At 51.7% G+C, this 18,420-nt stretch overlaps 6 protein-coding genes across 6 annotated transcripts; 2 read left to right on the top strand and 4 right to left on the bottom strand.

Annotated features, from left to right (window-relative positions):
- Positions 1-992: 992 nt before the first annotated feature.
- set2 (SET and WW domain protein) lies at positions 993-4,144 on the top strand (the record flags this gene model as incomplete). Its single annotated transcript, XM_026752575.1, has 3 exons — positions 993-1,512; positions 1,694-3,309; positions 3,488-4,144. 3 exons carry the CDS (start codon positions 993-995, stop codon positions 4,142-4,144), a joined length of 2,793 nt encoding a protein of 930 aa, XP_026599018.1.
- Positions 4,145-5,226: 1,082 nt separating this feature from the next.
- On the bottom strand, positions 5,227-6,194 carry DSM5745_10558 (translation initiation factor 6; the record flags this gene model as incomplete). Its single annotated transcript, XM_026752574.1, has 5 exons — positions 5,227-5,587; positions 5,648-5,836; positions 5,892-5,978; positions 6,038-6,109; positions 6,160-6,194. The coding sequence occupies 5 exons, from the start codon at positions 6,192-6,194 to the stop codon at positions 5,227-5,229; spliced, it is 744 nt and encodes a 247-aa protein (XP_026599017.1).
- A 524-nt stretch (positions 6,195-6,718) lies between these two features.
- On the bottom strand, positions 6,719-9,419 carry DSM5745_10557 (uncharacterized protein; the record flags this gene model as incomplete). Its single annotated transcript, XM_026752573.1, has 4 exons — positions 6,719-7,468; positions 7,517-7,621; positions 7,670-9,288; positions 9,335-9,419. 4 exons carry the CDS (start codon positions 9,417-9,419, stop codon positions 6,719-6,721), a joined length of 2,559 nt encoding a protein of 852 aa, XP_026599016.1.
- Positions 9,420-12,897: 3,478 nt separating this feature from the next.
- On the top strand, positions 12,898-13,701 carry DSM5745_10556 (alpha/beta hydrolase; the record flags this gene model as incomplete). The annotated part of the gene is made up of 1 exon (XM_026752572.1): positions 12,898-13,701. The coding sequence occupies one exon, from the start codon at positions 12,898-12,900 to the stop codon at positions 13,699-13,701; it is 804 nt and encodes a 267-aa protein (XP_026599015.1).
- A 102-nt stretch (positions 13,702-13,803) lies between these two features.
- DSM5745_10555 (uncharacterized protein) lies at positions 13,804-15,894 on the bottom strand (the record flags this gene model as incomplete). The annotated part of the gene is made up of 3 exons (XM_026752571.1): positions 13,804-15,241; positions 15,304-15,445; positions 15,504-15,894. 3 exons carry the CDS (start codon positions 15,892-15,894, stop codon positions 13,804-13,806), a joined length of 1,971 nt encoding a protein of 656 aa, XP_026599014.1.
- A 535-nt stretch (positions 15,895-16,429) lies between these two features.
- On the bottom strand, positions 16,430-18,312 carry DSM5745_10554 (serine/threonine-protein phosphatase 2B catalytic subunit; the record flags this gene model as incomplete). Its single annotated transcript, XM_026752570.1, has 5 exons — positions 16,430-16,481; positions 16,530-17,443; positions 17,495-17,752; positions 17,798-18,129; positions 18,195-18,312. 5 exons carry the CDS (start codon positions 18,310-18,312, stop codon positions 16,430-16,432), a joined length of 1,674 nt encoding a protein of 557 aa, XP_026599013.1.
- Between the last annotated feature and the right edge of the window lie 108 nt (positions 18,313-18,420).

Raw genomic sequence — 18,420 nt, 5'->3', positions numbered from 1 at the left:
GCGCGAGGCGCAAGCTTTGCCTTTATTACAGCATCTCCTCTCTTGTTTACCCGCTGATAGACGATTTACTGACAGAAACTCCCGCTCTTTTCGCCCCCTATGAGCGGTCCGGGTATATACTCATCAACCAGAATGACTCTAAGAAACCGTCTATGACCAAAAACATCCGAACCTATTGTGGTTTGAACGATACGAACTGTTGCGGAGAATCGGCTGCCCAGACATCATCTGGAAACCGTAGCTGAAGTGCTACGCTGAAGTGCTACCTTTTCAACTACGTTAACCGTGACAATTCAATATATTTCTAGTCCGAACGTGAGAAGTGAAATCAGGCTCAAACTGGACACATCACTATTCTACAATAGAGCTGATGGGGAAATGAGATTGAGAAATGTCAGAGTCAGACTTCCACTGTTACCTACAGCTGAAAAATGCGTCGAGTGCCAAGAAGCCTGGTCAAAATGACAACATGATTTTCGTTTTCGACTAACCGGAGGATAGAAGTTTGACCATTTGGTGTCTCTGGAACACTAAGCAGTCGTTCGAGTGGTGGTGCATAGAAAGAAGAGTATCCCTCGGAACGTGGTCAAGAACAGAAGTGAAAGTGGATGGAGAATGGACCTTTCAGAGACAGTGAACAAGATGGACATGAGAAGGAAATGTATCCACGAAGACATGATAGAATAGAGATTCGTTATTGTCACTCATTCGTTACCTATTGTCGTGTCTTGGCATACCTATGGTGGACGGAGTCTCGACAATGATTCCTCTCCGGGCTCCTCCCTCACCACAAAAAACTTCTTACACCTCCCGAGGCACATCCTTGCGCGGTCTCTCCTCGTCAAGGTCTACTACCTTATAATCCTTGGCTTCTGCTCCCACTCACCCTCTTTCGCCTGAGACTTGGCCTTCCGATCTGTGTTTGGGCCTCGACTCCAGTGTGCCACGCCGTCTCTGGCTCTGATAGTTTTGCGCGCTCCGTCCGTGTCGTCATGTCAACTCATGACAACGCGGACCCTCAGTCAGAATCGGTTGCCGATGCAGTTACTGCGATGAAACTGGAGCAGCCCGACCATTCTACCGATGCTCCGATTCCAAACGGCGGAGGGGCCACGATGAAGCCCGAAGTTCAAATCGCGTCGCCAGAGCCCGCAATAAAGGACGAACGGGCGACCCCATCCTTAGCGAAATCGCGATCCTCCTCACAAACGCCGGTCAAGAAAGAAACTTCAGATGAGGCGGACGTAAAGGAAGGGGTTGAGGACGATGCGTCCGGTACAGAAAGGGTTGGAGGAGGCATCTCAGTCAAATTGGAGCCAGGACAGCCTCCCAAGTTGGCTCGTAGCTCCTCACAAAAAGTTGTTTCGCGACCGCTACAGCTTTTCCTGAACTTGCCGGATAGTACGAAGGAAGCACAGAACACATTTGAGGTGATCGAATCGTGTCAGTATGCTAATAAATACATGGGCTATACTGAGCATGCTATGGAGTGTGATTGTGCGGAAGAATGGGGTGAGTTTGTCTCTCTTCTTGCCGTATTTGTCTTGAGGTTTTGATTTTCGTTCTTGCACCACCCCCGCGCTTTTCGCCCATCTTGGTATGAAGGATCCAAGAGACCCTGGCCTGGCTCCTCCCAACGACTAATCATGCCTACTTCATATTGTGTCTTGTCTAATCTAACCATGTCGGCCAGATTCGGCCAGTTCAATCAATCGAGCGTGTGGAGAGGACTCGGACTGCATCAATCGTGCGACGAAGATTGAATGTATGGGTGACTGTGGGTGTGGGTCAGACTGTCAGAACCAACGATTCCAGCGAAAAGAATATGCCAACGTGGCTGTCATCAAGACTGAGAAGAAGGGTTATGGACTACGTGCGGAAGAGGACCTGCGACCGCATCAGTTCATCTTCGAGTACGTTGGAGAAGTTATCAACGAGGGTCCATTCCACCGCCGCATGAGGCAGTATGATTCGGAAGGGATTAAACATTTCTATTTTATGTCCCTCAGCAAGGGCGAGTTCGTGGATGCGACCAAAAAGGGCAATCTCGGACGTTTCTGCAACCATTCGTGCAACCCCAATTGTTATGTCGATAAGTGGGTTGTCGGAGAGAAGCTTCGCATGGGTATTTTTGCTGAACGACACATTCAAGCGGGCGAGGAATTGGTTTTCAACTATAACGTGGATCGATACGGTGCAGACCCCCAACCGTGTTACTGCGGTGAACCCAATTGCACTGGCTTCATAGGCGGCAAGACCCAAACAGAGCGGGCCACGAAACTGTCCAACGCGACGATCGAAGCATTGGGCATTGAAGATGCCGATGGGTGGGATACTGCCGTGGCAAAGCGGCCGCGGAAGAAGAAGATGGGCGAGGATGACGAAGAATATGTGGACAGCGTGCAACCCAAGTCGTTGGACGAGGGCGGCGTCACGAAGGTCATGGCGGCTCTTATGCAATGTAAGGAAAAATGGATTGCAGTCAAGCTTTTGGGCCGCATCCAGCGCTGCGATGATGAACGGGTGCGCAACAGGGTGGTGAAGATGCACGGTTATCAGATTCTCAACTCTCAACTCGCCATGTGGAAGGAGGATTTCAATGTTGTGCTACAGATCTTAGACATTTTGGACAAGTTTCCCCGTCTAACGCGGAATAAGATCATTGACTCCAAGATCGAGTCGACAATCCAACCGCTGACCAGCTGTGGGGATGAAAGAGTCGAGCAGAAAGCCACGGTTCTCCTACAACTTTGGTCGACCTTGGAGGTTGGCTATCGAATACCCCGTATGAAGCGGGATCCCAACGCCGCTACGCCGACCGTTAGCCAGTTCCACCGACGGGAGAACATCTCAGACGATCGGCAGCAACGGCCTAGATCACGATCAAGGTCCAGGTCAATCGAGGCTCCTCGAGGACCAGCAGCGCAGAAACGCGGCGGCCAGGGTCCAAGGAACCCACACCACCAGGGCCCTCGCCCGTTTCGACGGCGTTTCGACCCTCTTCCGCAAGGATGGTTTGCGGCCGAGTCCAACGGCCGAACATATTACTATTCAGCTCGGGGAGATACTACCTGGACGCGGCCGACGAAGCCGGCTCCACAGCCGCCACCACCGCCGAAAGAGTCGAGAGACAAAGCGCTTCAGAGTATCATTGATGGTATCATGAACGCAAAGGAGCAGACGCCCAAGGAGAAGTCCGGCACACCTGCCACGCCTCAGCCATCCAAGCCCACGCCAGAGGGCAAGGACGGGCAGGAGAAATGGAGAAACTACAGTGAAGAGAAGCAGAAAAAGCTTTACGAAAACACTGTAGGCCTTCATCTATAAATCGACTGTAGACCAAGCTAACGGGTATAGTTGTATCCCCATATCAAACACGTCGTTGACAAGTTCAAGCACAAGCTTCCGAAGGACGACCTCAAACGATACGCAAAAGATGCAAGTTTCCTCACTTTTGAACTCCATACAATTACTAACGCACCCTTAGGTCGCTAAAAAGCTAGTTAACTCGGATTTCAAAAACAACCGGGTGACGGATCCTACCAAGATTGATGATAAACAGCAGAAAAAGGTGAAAAAGTTCTGCAAAGAATTCTTTGACAAGGCCGTCGTGAAGCACCAGGCGCACGAGATGCACAAAGCTGAGAAGCTCGCCAAAGAAGGCAGTGCAGATGATAAACCTGCAACGCCAGCAGCTGGCCAAAGCGAGGGCGACGAAGGGACACCAGATGTGAAGATGTCGGACGACGAAGGTAGCACTGATAGGGGAGGATTCGGTGGTCTCAAACGGAAACGAGACGACCTCAACGTGGGTAATGCGGACACTCCAGATGATACGCCGACTTCGTCTACAAAACGCCAGCGATCATCAACACCACCGCCCCCTCCACCTGTCATGAGCCCCAACGCGAACGACAATGATGACATGAGCGTTAGAAGCGACGAGCCAGACGACGCCGACGCCGACGCCGACGAGGTCGTTCTGGTTGGTAACCCAACACCACCTCCTCCCCCACCTCCACCTCCACAAGAGGACATCGATATTCCAGACGCAGATGCAGACACAAATGGGCACGATTTCGAGGGATACACCAAAATCAATCAAACCTCCCAGGCTCAGATCGGCATCCAGGGCAATGTATAGAATCTTTCTTCTTCGCCCGTTCCATCATACTTTCTCTAATTTATTTAATCACGGTATGGGATTCCGACAGTTCGTTCAAAACTGCTCCTTTTTCTTTTCTTTTTTGGGAGGGTCGTCAGGTAGGCCCCGGTCGGGTCGGCAGCATTGCATGGGGTTGAGGAGTTTTCTGACTTTACATATCCACTGAAGCCGGTGTTCTTTTTTTTTCCTTTGTCTGCTTTCTATGACTGACAATTGCAACCGTTGGTTGTCCCTTGCTTGACCCTTTGATCTTTTTATCCCCTGTTTTTCCACTGCTACACTCACTTCAGACCCTATCCTATCCTCCTGCCACCAATCACTTTACCATCCGTCCACCTACTCACCCTTTCCTTTATCCCTCATCATATATCATCTCGGCAAAACAAGGGTACACTGCATATGACCTTCGTATCTTTATCTAGAGACACGCAAGGCGGCGTCTACGGTCGGTTACTTGGGATTCTTCATTTTGATTTTTTTTTCTTTGCGTGTATAATTAGCTACGCTACTTACTACCTACCTACCTATACTAAAATCAATACCGGAGAAGGACGAAAAAGTACAGCTACGTACCTGCTTGCCTGCTTGCCTGCTTCCATCGTTACCTGTTATTTAGCGTGTACGACCTTTTACTCCGTACTTCGCAGTTCTACCTGGTCCTCTTCCGCCATGGGTAGTTGCTGTGCAGTGGGTCTGAATGAGAATATATATATAATCCCAGCCAAACCATTCTGAAATTTGTTGGTTGCCGCTTGGGATGATTATGTATGGAGAAAATCTACCGAGCACCTGCATGGAAGTGAAAGACAGTGGACGAATAACGGAGTCCAATATGTATGTACTCCGTACAATGCTGCAGCCGAGACCCTGCATTACCAGGAGTCCCAACCCACTCAGTAGATACATCGCAGAACTGAACAATGTTCCAGAGCAACATCAATCCGTCCATCAAATATGTACGTGACTAACATAGCGCGGCGTAGCGGGCGTCAAAAAAAAAAGAACAGCATCAGAATTTCTCAAGAGTCCCTCTCACTAAAGCGGTTAAAAAAAAGAGAAATCTAGTAGAAACTCTCCACGATACTATCCTTATTCGCAGGTCCCTGCCCAATACCACCGGGCCCGTTCTCACCCAGCCTAAACACACTCTCGATGACACTGAGCTCTGTCGCCGTCGTATCGAGACCTGTCACAGCAAGCCAGTCGTTGACGACCAGGCCCGCACCGACAACGGGGGAACCGCGGTTCACTGAACCAGCGACTAGAGGGACCTGGAGGAGGGAGGAGAGCTCGTCCTGGTCGCGGATGGAGGTCTTGGGGTGAACGATGCCGCCTTGGTTTGAGAGGGCCATGTACGAGCCTGTGAGGACATTGTCGGCGATAGTTTGGCGGAAAACTTCGACGCCCAGGACGTCGGCGATGCTAGGTACTTAAGTCAGCGTGATATTCCATTTGTGGGTTTCGGAGAAAAAGTGTGCATACATCTCCTCTGTCTCGCGCTCCAGATCGGGGTGGATAAGTGCGACATGGTCGTTACAGCAGATGACGTTTCCGAGCGCGGACAGGCGCTCCTCTATGCGTTGGATCTTGACATCGTCCGGCAGCGTGTTTCGCAGGTGTTGCAGTTCTTGGTCTGTTGTTGTTGTGGGGACGAGAAAGCCCTTGCGGTTTCTGCGCGCGGTAGTCAGCATTGGGGTTTCAAGGCTGTTGGAGAGGGTAGACGCACCCTGCGGTCAAACGGCCGATAATGCGTGTTCCTGCGATTGTGGCATGGCAGATGGGGATGACGTCTTGAAGTTCAGCTTCGAATACACTGTATCATGTGTGAGTTTGATTATCATGTGAGTTTTGTGTGCAGATTGGAGAGTGTACCTGTAGAAGTTTTCCGAAGCACCGATGGCCACAACGGCATATGAGTTGGTTAGTCGGGAGAAAACGCCGACTCTATTGTTTGGTCAGTTTGGAGCGTAGCATGACCAAGGACGGGTACGGACTCGTTAGAGTTCTCGAATTGAGCGCGGACAGCCATGATTGAGGATTTGTATGTGCGGAACTGAGGGGAAGAGATCTTCTAGTGAGGGCGGGGTATGCAGGACAAGTAGTAGGGTACTACTGTGCGTAGGGTGAGGAGGGGAGTAGCAGAGAAGAAAGAGGAAGTTAGGGATATCCGTGAATAAAGATGAGGGATTCTCTGGACGATGGACAGAGAACGAAGCAGGTAAATATACCGCAGGGCAGACGAGGCTCTGGATGGAGCAAAAATATGGACTTTGCAAGAAAAGCTTGCGCCACATACCCGCACCGCCCGGTCTAGTCCCGATACGGCGGAGCTCTCGAGTCACTCATGCACTGATGCAGTCATCCCGCTCCGCTCTGCGTCTGACTCATTATGAGCCATCCTGATATCGCAGGCGAACAGCAAGCATGAATGAAGATGCGATCGAAATGTCTCATTGTATAGTACAAGGAAAGTAGCCTAACCAACACCGCGTCCGTGCTAATCCCAGAACACCGACATCCAACAAACCTAATACAAAATGCAAATGAATAGAATCAATACGGCGGCCGAGGTGGCTGTGGCGGTGGCTGATAGTATATACTTGGATGGTGATGCCCCGTCAAGTAGCCCGGCAAGGGAGGCCGTTGAAAGTTCGACCCTGGTGGAGGTGGAAGCTGCGGAGGCCCACCGCGCGACGAGAATGGGTCAGGAAGGCCAAGCGTCTCATTGATCGGCGGGATTTGTTGTCCCGCCGGGAGGAGTCGCCTCGGCTGGCCTCGGGGTGTCGGTGGCGGCAAAAACGGTCGGGGTTCTGGGTGCGCATGGTGTATCGGCGGTGGCTGAGGGGGTTGAGGTTGGGGTTGTGGAGGTTGAGGAAGAATGGCACGATGAGCTGCAAGCCGCGGCGTATGCTGGAGCGTAGGCCGGGGCACCTCAGCCGCCGCAAGGTCAGCCAGGGCTGTCAGCGCCGAGGACCTCACATCCGCATAAGGTGGAGGATGATGCTCCTTCATAGGAACGCCATCCCGCACTTCGACGATTCCGGTGGCTTCCAACAACATGTTGATAATCTCCCCGCCAGAAAGTCCAGCGAACGGACCAGCGTCTCTTATCTCTTTCATCTGGGGATTGATATCATCGCCGAGCTTGGCTCGTTGGACGAAGTCATCCCAGCCGAAAGCAGCACGTTCATAGGAAGCTGCTCCAGCAGGGTCACGCACGAGCGAGGAGTTGAAACCTCTATAAACTTCTCGCATCACAGGGGCTCGTCGTCCGCGTTCATTCTCTGTTTCAGAGCCGTCGGTCTGTAGAATGCATTAGCATTGGTCAAGTGTTTGTCGTGAATAATATACCTCAGTATGCTCATCATCTTCCGCCGCGCGACGGCCTTCGATGAATGTCATATACTCCCCGTGACTCGCAAGAAGATGTTCCTCTTGAATATAACGAGAGGATGCCTTGATATATCGTTAGCAACGTTCAAGAATGAGAGTGCATTTTCCTACTCGACACCGCTCCTCGATAGCCTCTTTGTTGGCTTTGTATATCCTGTTCTCCTGCGCTACCTTGAGGTCGTATTCTCGTTTCAGAGTATCTTGCTTCTCACGCAAGTGGGTCTTCAAAACCAAACTGATTTCCTCAAACTCAGGAACAGCCTTATGCGCGTTCTTGTCGCGAGCGATACGCTTCTCGGACTGTGTAGCGAGTACAGCCAAAGCCAATCGTTGTGCGGCAGCCACCCTTCTAAAAGCCTTGTCTAATTCACGCTGACGGTCTCTCAACTTTTGGGTGGCGGCGCTTGGAGATGGCGACCGTTCGAACTCTATATCACTAGACCGGTCATCCTGACGCCCAGTGCGCGTGGAGCGCGCAACACGAGTGCCACCACGCCCTCGCTTGTTCACGCCAAAACGAGCTGATGTTCTGTTGCGCGCTCCTCGACCCCGACCTCGATTACGGCCACCACGAGTTGCTTTAGAAGTAGCTAATTCGGCAACATTGTCCGGCGTAGTAGAATCGTCAGCTTCTTCAGTGATTTGCCGAGACCCTTCGTCCACTTTAGAAGCTGTTCCATCATCCGGCTGGGACAATGAATCTTCCAGCTTACGCCCGTCGCCGTTCTGCAGCGTTGGTTCTGACGCACGGTGGAGCGCGGCTGCCTCTACTTTCGGCTTCTTGGTTGGCGAACTCAACGTGGATGGGATAGCCCCTTGCTCATCCGTATCGAGAGACTTGCGCTTTCGCGACAAGATCGGACTAGTTCTGGCCGAGACGGCTTTAGATTCCTCGTCATTTTCAGCGGCTTGATGTTCCTCTTTCTTGTGACGGGGAGGAGACACAGTGCCTTTTGGCGATTCTCCAGGGGGCGGCGTTGACTCTGCGGTGTGTGACGCCTCAATATCGGCTGGATTAGACATCGCGGCTGCTTCTGAGGCGACATCTTCAGGAAGCGGAGATTTGACAACTGACGTCGTTGGGCGACTGCGAGTCGATACATTGGTGCCGACGTCCCCAGCATGTCGATTGCGATTTCTAGTTCTAGTGTTGGTAGCACCAGGAGCTAAGGGGCTTGCATCCAATGGTTTAGACTCTGTGGCCCCATTTTCTGTGGGTGTATCATGAACGTTGCCTTTCAGTCTTGTTGATTGCCTTGTACTTCTCGGAGTCTCTTCGGCCACCGAGCCTCGTTTGACGCGCTTAGTCCGAGGAGTCTCGGGTGCCGCAGTGACAGAAGGCGCAGGTTCAGAGCGGCTTGAATTGGGCTGAGCCGCAGGAACTGCAGGGGTGCCAGCCGCAGCCCGCGCTCGGCTGTTCCGCGTTTCACGAGTGCTGGCGGAAGCATTTGGAGTAGGTGCGGCAGCCGAAGCAGTTACAGGCGTTTCACGGGTTGTTCCTTTTGATAAACTAGCATTGCCAGCGCCATATTTGAGCGTTATAATGCGCGACGGCCGATTGCTGCCGTGCTTGGTGGAGTTGTTAGTGGCGTTGCTATTTTGATTGCTAGTGCCACTGCCAGCAGTAGTGTTGGTAGTCTTAGCATTATCATTTTGACCAGCACGCGCATCCCGGCTCGAACGTAAATTTCGAGTCACACGGGTGTTGAAAGAATCATTGCTAGCAGGTTCTACGAGAGATTAGTGCTGAAACCAAGGCAGGAGGTATAAACTCACCTTTGCTGTTAAGGGCGGACGTGTTATTGGTAGAGGGAGCGACCGAGCCGTGGGCTGCATCAAGCCGTCGTTTAGCTCCGGCCATCGCTTTCCTCTGGCGTTGTGTTAGTTTGGAGTTGGCCAGGACCGGAGATGAGAGCGTGTCGAGGGCAAGGATCGAATGCGACAAACAGCCTAGTAGAACAACACGAGAAACTTGGGAGGAAAGCAACAGAGAATAGAATGAGACAATAGAAGGAAAAGAAGGAAGAAAGCCAGAAAAGACGAATAGAACAAAGAGAAAGTGATAATGGACGAAGTGTAGACTCTAGTCGGAGTACAAGGCGCTTGGCGGCTGTCCAGAGGCGAGCAGACTGCAGGGAGTGAAAAGCATGAGAGGAGACCGGACGCCATACAATTGGCAGACGAAGGGCCAGAAAGCCTCTCAGAGAAGGGAATAGTCGATGGATGCAAGGAGGAAGAAGAAATCCAAAGCGAATAGAAACAAAATCCAGGGAAGAGCACAAGAAAAAGAAAAGAAAAAGCACGGTTGCAGCAGTATGCGATGCAGGACAAGTTACAGGGCGAGTACAGACAAGGAAACGAACAGGGCTGGATACGGGACTTACCTAGACGAGGAGAATAGGCGCGCGACAAGGAACTAGCGAAGAAAAGAGGCAGAAGAGGCGGAGATGGAAAGCGACGTTGCGGTTGATCGGCGCCGGGGAGAGCAGAAAGGCTGAAGCATGAAGTACAACAGAGTAAGAAAGTAGTAGAGCGGGTGAGACGGGCCAACTAGTGCCGATGTAGACGGAGACCCAGTGATAGTCCGACAGTAGTCAGGCCGTCAAAAAGTCTAGAAGAACAGCAGATTTCCCCTGGCGGGTGAAACGGACGATGGCAATCTATTGCTGTCGCAGCGCGTAGCGGATCCCCATGGATTTGACTACCTATTGTTGATGACGGAAACGGAAAAGGCCAGGAAGGACGCAAGAAGAAAGCCAGGCAAAGAACAAGTGGAAATTAGGGTAGAGAAACTGCGACAGCCAATCAAGCTACTGACAGAAGCTAGTTGATCAAAGACGACGAAATAGAGAGAAAAGGCGATGAGGAGGACTCAAGGATAAAGTAGAAGATGAAAATTGGGCCCGTCCGAGATTCCCTTTGCTCCCGGTGGCGGATCCCTCTATACTCCAGCCTCACCAGCACACCATTCAACCGGCAGTTTCTACCAATACTTATAATTGAATAGCAAACTGTCTAGAGTAGAGACCTTAAGCTGACTCGCTTATCATTTGTGATATCTTTTGATTCTCTGTTATTCCAAACTTACCCAGCATTCCTAATCAGCAGAAATGCTTCCAACACCACCATACAACTGTCTTTTTTAGAAGATAAAGACAGCAAGAAAATCCAAAAAATAATATTGATAAATCCAGAAATACTTGCGGTAAGATATACTTTACCATTACCGTGTTAATTCAGTTTGTTGGAGCTCTGCCTATACGCTCACTTCCTTCCTATCCCCCCCCCCCCAACTGCAACACTTCCGTCCCATCCATTCCCACATCCCACCAGCGTTCTCGATTCAATCATAAGATCACCGAGTACTTGTCTCGAGGTGTATCAACTTCAATACGGTACAGAATGGCTTGCTTGGCTGAGCTCCCTGCTGAGCTTCTGACCCTCATAGCTGGCGAACTTGACAATAAATCACTCAAGCAACTACGTCTGACACGCCGCGGGACCCTGAGTGCAGCGACTGCAGAACTCTTCCATAGACTCAGCCCAGCCTCGCATTTTGAAGCACTTGAAAAGCTTCGAAATATCATATCCAATGATTCATTGCGTCGGTGTGTTTGGGATGCCCCTCTGTGTGTGTCAAAGGCAGCACGGATTAACCAAGTCTTTATCCAGGCTATCCTGTTTATTCCAAAGCTCATGTATCTAGGACGCGGAGAAGACTGGTGTACATTTGGATCAAGTCGACATGAACTCTCTCAAACTCCTCAAAAAATTCCCAACCTACGAAGAATCTACATCGAGCTTGATTCCTACAGTACTGGAAGTGAAGAGGACAACGAAGAAGAAGACGAGAGCACTTACCGAAGAGACACCACAAGCTTGATCTTTTCGCACCTGGCCTCGTTCACACAGCCATTACTCGACCTGACTGTCAACGTAGTGTTCATTGAGGATCCTTCTTTCTCCAAGAACTTGGCCAAGGTGCTCTGCAATCTTCGCAGGCTCTTCCTCCCCATTCGCCGCCCCTCCCCATTCGCCGCCCAAGTCTATTAGATGAAGTCTCGGGAAACATGCATGTATTACTCCTTCTCTTGGTGCGAGGTTGTACATGTTGATATTCTGATAGTTGTTCTACGACCTATACTCGGAGCTTCCGCGAACTTGGCTGGCTCCGACAACACCAAGTCTCCAACGGCTGGAAATCCTGGGAGAGTGGTACTTAGGTCTTTATCCAAAGCTAGACCTAGACAATATCCACTTCCCGCGCCTTCAAACCCTCCGTTTGATGGATTACAGCTTTGCACATGATACCCAGAAGGACTGGATCTTCACGCATGCAAGAACCTTGCGCCACCTTATGCTCGAAGATTGCGCTATTATCTCAAGAATTCGGATTGAGCGGGAGAAAAGACACTGCTTTTGCGTTCCGTGGGAGGAATTTCGAGTGGAAGCTTCGGGGAGGTACTGCACCTACACCTATGGCAAGCACTGGAGCGACTATTTTGCGGCCATAAAACAGAGCCTGCCATGCCTCGGGCAGTTCGATATGGACATGTGTGGTAGGAAGCTCAGTAAACCCACGTTTCGGCAGGACGCTCGGTCAGCATGTAAGTAAATAACAGTCTGGCCCGGTGAACTGGATGTTGAATGGCGCGAAATGCCTACTAGTACTACTGGCATATCAAGGCCGAGCAACAAAGACATCGATGCCTTGACTCCTTGAGTTCCCTGTTGCACCATCTGGGACAGAACTGAAGGTTACATTGACATGACAGCGAAGATGGTGCCTTGCATGACAAGCCATAGCCTGTTGAGCCACTCAGGAAAAATTTGTGACGCAGTGTTAATCATATTATGTTTCTCATTAGCATGGGAGCTGTTTGAAGCAAAAAAAAAAGTTCCAGAAGATTTTAGTGCTTGCTTAGTGAGTCTGTTGGCTAATATATATTGGAAGTTCACTGACATCTAAGTATAGTTTGCTAGTAACTGCTCTACACAAATACATGACATAGTAGTGATTATAAGGAAGAATATAGCTCAATAAGCTGACTCCCCTGTTACTAATACATAGTTTATGAGCTGTGACAAACTCTTAGCAATGTAATTATATGAAGGGATAGCCCCTGTGCAGCTGTGCTCTATACTTCTGTAATAAAAACTGGTATTACCAATACAATTCAAGCTCCCAACTTTATTTTCCTGCGAACTCCACCAGGAACCCGAACTTTACTCCATCAACAACCCAGGCTCCTAACTCACCAAACCATTAACATTTTGACGCCAGATATCAACCCGTTGCGTTGCATCCACATTCAGATCCCCAAACAAGCTTTTTCAAAATGCCAACCCGCCTCCCAACGCCCTCCGACTTCCCCCCCTCACTAACACTAACCCTCACCCCACCACCAAAACCCCCATCACCATCTCCAAGCACAACCACCAGACCACCTCCAAACATCCTCCTCCTCCTCCACGGCCTCGGCGACACCCACACACCCTTCACGCGCCTCGCCTCGCAACTCTCCCTCCCTGAGACAACAGTACTCACTATTCGCGCGCCGAACCCGCTCCCCTTCGACCTGCCAGGCTTCCACTGGGGCGATGACATCAACTTCGACTCGCGCACCGGCGCCCTAGACATGGACGCTGGTTTCGACAAGGTTACGCGGTTGCTGCTGAAGGATGTCATCAGCGATGTCCTTGTAGGGATATGCGGGTATAAGCTCAATGAGATTCTGGTGTGGGGGTTCGGGCAGGGCGGGATGGTGGGTGCTGTGCTTGCGGCTAGTCTGCATGAGCGGTCTAGGTCTGAAGGAGGGGGAGGAGGGGAGCTAGGAGGGGTAATTTCGATTGGGGCTCCGTATCCGCTCTCGCTTGCGGGGAAGGTCAACAAGGATGGGAGTGGCAAGGGGAAGAGCCGGACGCCTATTTTGCTGGTTTACGGACGGGACTCGGAGGCTGTGACGGAGTCTGCGGTGAAACGGACGCAGGATGTGTTTGCTTTCGTGGAGACGCATGAGTATAAGAGGCGCGGGGATACGATGCCGCGGAGCCGTGAGGAGATGACGCCCATTATGCGCTTTCTGGGACGGAGGTTGCGCAGTTGGCAGGGTGTTCCGGAGGGGGCCGTTGAGCTTTCCTAACTTCCGAGACGAAGAAGCTGATAGTTGCGGCTACACCCGGGATTCTGGACGGCTACGGTAGAGTATTGGTGGAATATGGTACATGCATATTTCTGGTATCAGCTAGTGTACATTGTCAAACGCATCGCGAGCCTGCTTGATGGCCTTCCGAGCCTCATGCGCCGTGACAGGAAGCTGGACCTTGCCGCCCTCGCGCACAGTCCTGCGCAGCTGTTCTTCTGTCTCGCGCAAGGCAGTCCGGCCATTATCGCGCACTTCTTCTTCCCAGAATGTCCGCGCGGCGTCCCACTTCCGCTGTTGCCGTCGCAGTGAGTAGATTAAACCAACGGCGGCGATGGTGCCGGTTTCGTATACTGAGGCTGTTGGTAGTGAGACGGAGGTCAGGACGGAGAGCGCAGTGGTTAGTGACGTTGTCGAGATGCTGAAGAGGACCAGACGTTGCGCCATGGCCTGCAGTGACGGAACTGTGGTTTCGATGAGTTGCGCGCGGCTTTGCGCAATTTGCGTGGGCCAGGGCAGTTTCTCCTTTTCCTCTTTTGGAGGTTCCACGATAGCGACGGCGACATTTTTGCTGTCGTTTTCGGCTTCCGCGACCTCTTCGGCGTCCTCGACGGCTGGCTCAGTAGCGGTGGTAACGGGATCTTCTTCTGCTGGCGGCTCTTGCAGGCCAGCCTGCTCAAGTTGACCAGCGGTCCAGATGACGTCCTTTTCGGCACGGCGCAGATACTTCTTCTCCAGGATCTCCGAGGTGATCATGCCCACGTCGTCAACGCGCCAGAACAGCTTCCACCATGCTAGACCACGCCACTCTTTAGTCGCAAACCCTTCCTCGAGCGCGCTGTGCAGTTCTGTATGGGATTTCTCAGCCCACGCGGACACGGTCTGATCCATGTTTGCTCGGACAATGTCCGAAACAGAAGCCTCCTCTTGTTCCTGGACCCTCCTTGTCTCCTCCGTCACCACGCCTTGCTCCGCGGCGTCAATCAAGGATGCTATCAGTGACCTCAACGAAGAATTTAGAATCCCTGGTTCAGTCCGCGCGGCCGATAGCCAGTCCACAACCGGCTGCACGCCACTGTTGCTCCATCCACGCTCGTACACAAGCACATTCCGCACGGACTCGCGGAACTTGTCCAGGGCCTCGCCGGCCTTGTTTGTATCCACAAAGGCAATCCGGTTGTCGTTGATAGCAGGCCCAGAACCTCCTAGCTCGACAGCCGCAAAGATCGAGCCCGCTTCCTTTCTTAGATCTGCCTGGGCAATTAATCCACTGCAGGCAAGTAACCCGTCCACGCCTTCCGCGCACACAATACTCCTGTGCACCGGATACCGCACCACATTATGCCGGCCCGTATGCGAGGTCTGGATCGTTACCGTCGGCACCAGGAACGTGTCAGATGTTAGCTGCGCTCTGGACATGTCCGTCTGCGTTCCGAGACTCGTAACTAGGATTTCCAGATTGGCGTTTTTCAAAAGCTGTGATGGGACGGAGATCGTTGGTACAAGATGGTTCGAGATACTTTCCGAGACTTCTCCGTATCTAAACCTCACCTGTTAGCTATACACCTGGTACCATAGAGTGCCATTCTTGACAATACATACCTAATCAACAACCCTCTCTCCAGCTCCCCATTCTCAGAAACTGAGTTCAGCATATCCTCCCAGTCTTCCTTCTCCTTCAATGGATCAGCCAGTAATAGCCTCACCAGCTTCCTCGCCGCAGCAACATCGTTCAATCCCAGAACTACGCATCAACAAGTTAGCAAATCTGTCCGAGTCACCGTAAATCGAAATTAACCCACCCGCAACTCTAACCAACGGTTCCTCAGTCTCCAACCCTCTCAGCGCCAACTGCAGCCGACTCAGGTTCACCTGCTCCGGCGCAACGCTCTGGATCTGCACGAGCGACTCGTAAAGCTCTCTTATCCGCGGGGGAACATGACGGGCTGTATGTGCTGTCGTCGGGGCCGTCGAGTATAACTTTGTGTTTTCGAGGGAATGGAGACGGGGTATCGGAATTGTCGGCGACTGTATTTGCGTCCGGAGTCGACGGGAGGAGAGGTTCCGACGCGTAGAGAGGTTTCGGCGCCCTTGCGTGGTTGCGCAGGATGGGCACGGCGGAACTGATTTCGCAGTTGGGTCTCTCCTGCGCGGTAGGCTCTTTGGGAGCGAGCCGCGGAGTTTGAGAGGCATTGAGGGGTTGGTGGTGATTTGAGGAGTGGGAGGTGGATGGAGCTCGCGGACAAGATCAAGAATCGGAGCGGGTCTTGGCGGGATTGCGGGATAGCCCGTGACTGCGAAGTCCTACATGTACAGCTAGCTTACTATAGAGTGATTCCTAATTCTAGATCTGATATTGAAAAGTAAAAACTAGGTAAGTATTCATAATATGATTCATCAACTCATAGTGCCAGCGTCGCAGACGTTGGAGCTTCTGTGCAGGACATACATAGCCTCCCGAGCTTGCATCTCAGTAAAAATATCAAGTACAGGTTCGTGTATCTCATCCGACAAAAGGAAATTGCGCAAGTGGAGCGTATTATACAATAATAATTGTTCCACTGCATAGGCAGATACCCTTGTTCCCAACCCTGTCCGGCGGACGGGGTTTCTATACAAGTCCGGAGTCAACAGACTACAACGATCGAGGGTGTATTTCGTGTTAGATGACGTCTATAGATGGCATAGACCAAGTCGGATTTGATATCCAATTTTCATTATCATGTTTCTAGTCCCGACTGCCGTCCCGTTGCCGGCGAGATTTGCCTGATCCGGCGGACCTAAGATGCGTTAGCACTTGTTAGAGAAATGGAGACAAGAAGACTTACATGCTGATCCGCCTGGCAACTGTGGCGAGGCCAGTATCATTATCGGCTTCGTGTTGGGCGCGGTCAAGGGCAATGCGTCTTTCCTCCTCGCTTCGTCGAACAACCTCGTCGTGAGATGGCGGGAGACGTTCGTTCTGCAAATCAACCTTGCGAGCGTCTTCAAAGTTGGTGATAGCTTGCTTGATTCCCTCCGCTCCTAGCATCAGAGTACCCGCAGGCAGTCGGCCTCCAGCCGCGGTCTTGAGCTCGGTAACACGTTCAGACTCCTCACGGAGCACCTGGAAAACTCGAGACAGACGGCCAATGGCAAGGATCTTATTTTTGATGGCTCGTCGCTTGAACTCGGTACTCTCTGTGTCTGCTGTATCCATCGGCACTGGCGGAGAAGGCTCGGCGGGTGAGATGGTTGACGGCGTCTCATCCTCAAGCTCCTCCTTGGAGCAGGTGTTGAGAATGGCAATGAGCATGTCGGTGATCTTCTCACCAACGAAAGGGAGAGACCAGGTGAAGACATCCATAAAGTTAGGCAGCCAGTATGGGTGAGGGGTGCAGTTGAATTGTCGGATGTTCATGACGTTATTCTCGTATTTCAAGACGGCGGCCTTGTTGTTGTATACATCCAGGTAGTTCGGTGCGCTGAAAATGGTCATGACACTAGGGAATCCAGTAGTCCGAGTCTTGCGGTACATGCGGTAGCCCGCATCTTGAGCTTCGTGAGCTCGAATGACCGAGAGCAGGTTGTTCTTCTCGAGGAAGGCACATGCGGCAGGGTATGAGAAAAAGTACGAGCACCCTCGGACGCTGTTGTGGATGAAGTAGTCGCTGGTCTTCTCTTGACCAAAGTCCTCCAGAGGATCGGCCCAAAGTATATCGCACATGAGCCCATGAGTCGGAGGTTCTCTGAATCGATCAATCTGCACAGGTTAGCCTGGGCGCTGCTGTGACATCTGCTGATTTCAACGCACCGATTTGATGTCTTCTAAGGTGTGCAATTCAGGACTGAGACCTCCATGAATGCAGAGGAACTGCTTGTTCATGACCGCCGCCAGCGGCAGCGCGCAAAACGACTCAATGCAGGCTTCATAGATGCGCTCGCTATACTTATGTTTACATTCCAGCTTGAAAGTGAAATAGTCCGTCAGGTGTCGGCATTCGTGGTTTCCGCGGAGCAGCCAAAGCGTGTTGGGATACCAAATCTTCAGTGCCCAAAGGTAAAGGACACACTGGAGAGGTTAGACATGTCAGATTGATTAAAGCGGAGGACTCACCTCAATACTAAAATAACCCCGATCAACGTAGTCACCCAAGAAAAGGTACCGCGTCTCGGAGGGGTCTCCTCCCACTTCGAACAGCTTCATCAAATCATAGTACTGCCCATGAACATCACCGCACACGGTTATGGGCGCATCCATCTCCAGCAGGTTGGGCTCCGACCTCAATATTTGAGTACCCTCGTGTATAATCCATAGGGCCTGGTCTTCGGTAAGGCGGCCCTCCCGATAGAAGTGTTGCTTGAGAAACTGCAGGTTCGGCTTCGTTTGATCCTCAGGGTCCCAGAACTGGTCGTCTGATGGAGTGTTCAGGGCAGGTGCTTGCACCTCTAAGAAGAACGTTGTTTAGTATGCGGCTTAACTGCGACCGGAAAATTGAGTTTCTAGTACGCACCTTTGACAACACGTTCTAGGGTAGACACCTGGCTGCCATCTTCCATGACATGCAGGGTGAAGTCAATCTCCGGGACCGGCTGCTTATCGGCCACAGCGCGCGCTAGATTCCGATCCATCTTGAACAATGGCGGAGATATTGAGCAAGACAAATCGCTATAACCTAGACTCCTCGTGGGCAGACCAAGACGAGGCGAACCGGGCGGGGAGGCAAAGTCGAAAAAGGG

Source organism: Aspergillus mulundensis (assembly GCF_003369625.1).
Source record: "Aspergillus mulundensis strain DSM 5745 chromosome Unknown scaffold_15, whole genome shotgun sequence".
Classification (NCBI taxonomy): domain Eukaryota; kingdom Fungi; phylum Ascomycota; class Eurotiomycetes; order Eurotiales; family Aspergillaceae; genus Aspergillus; species Aspergillus mulundensis.
The sequence above is the reverse complement of the archived record's forward strand: the minus strand, read 5'-3'. Positions and strand labels throughout refer to the sequence as shown.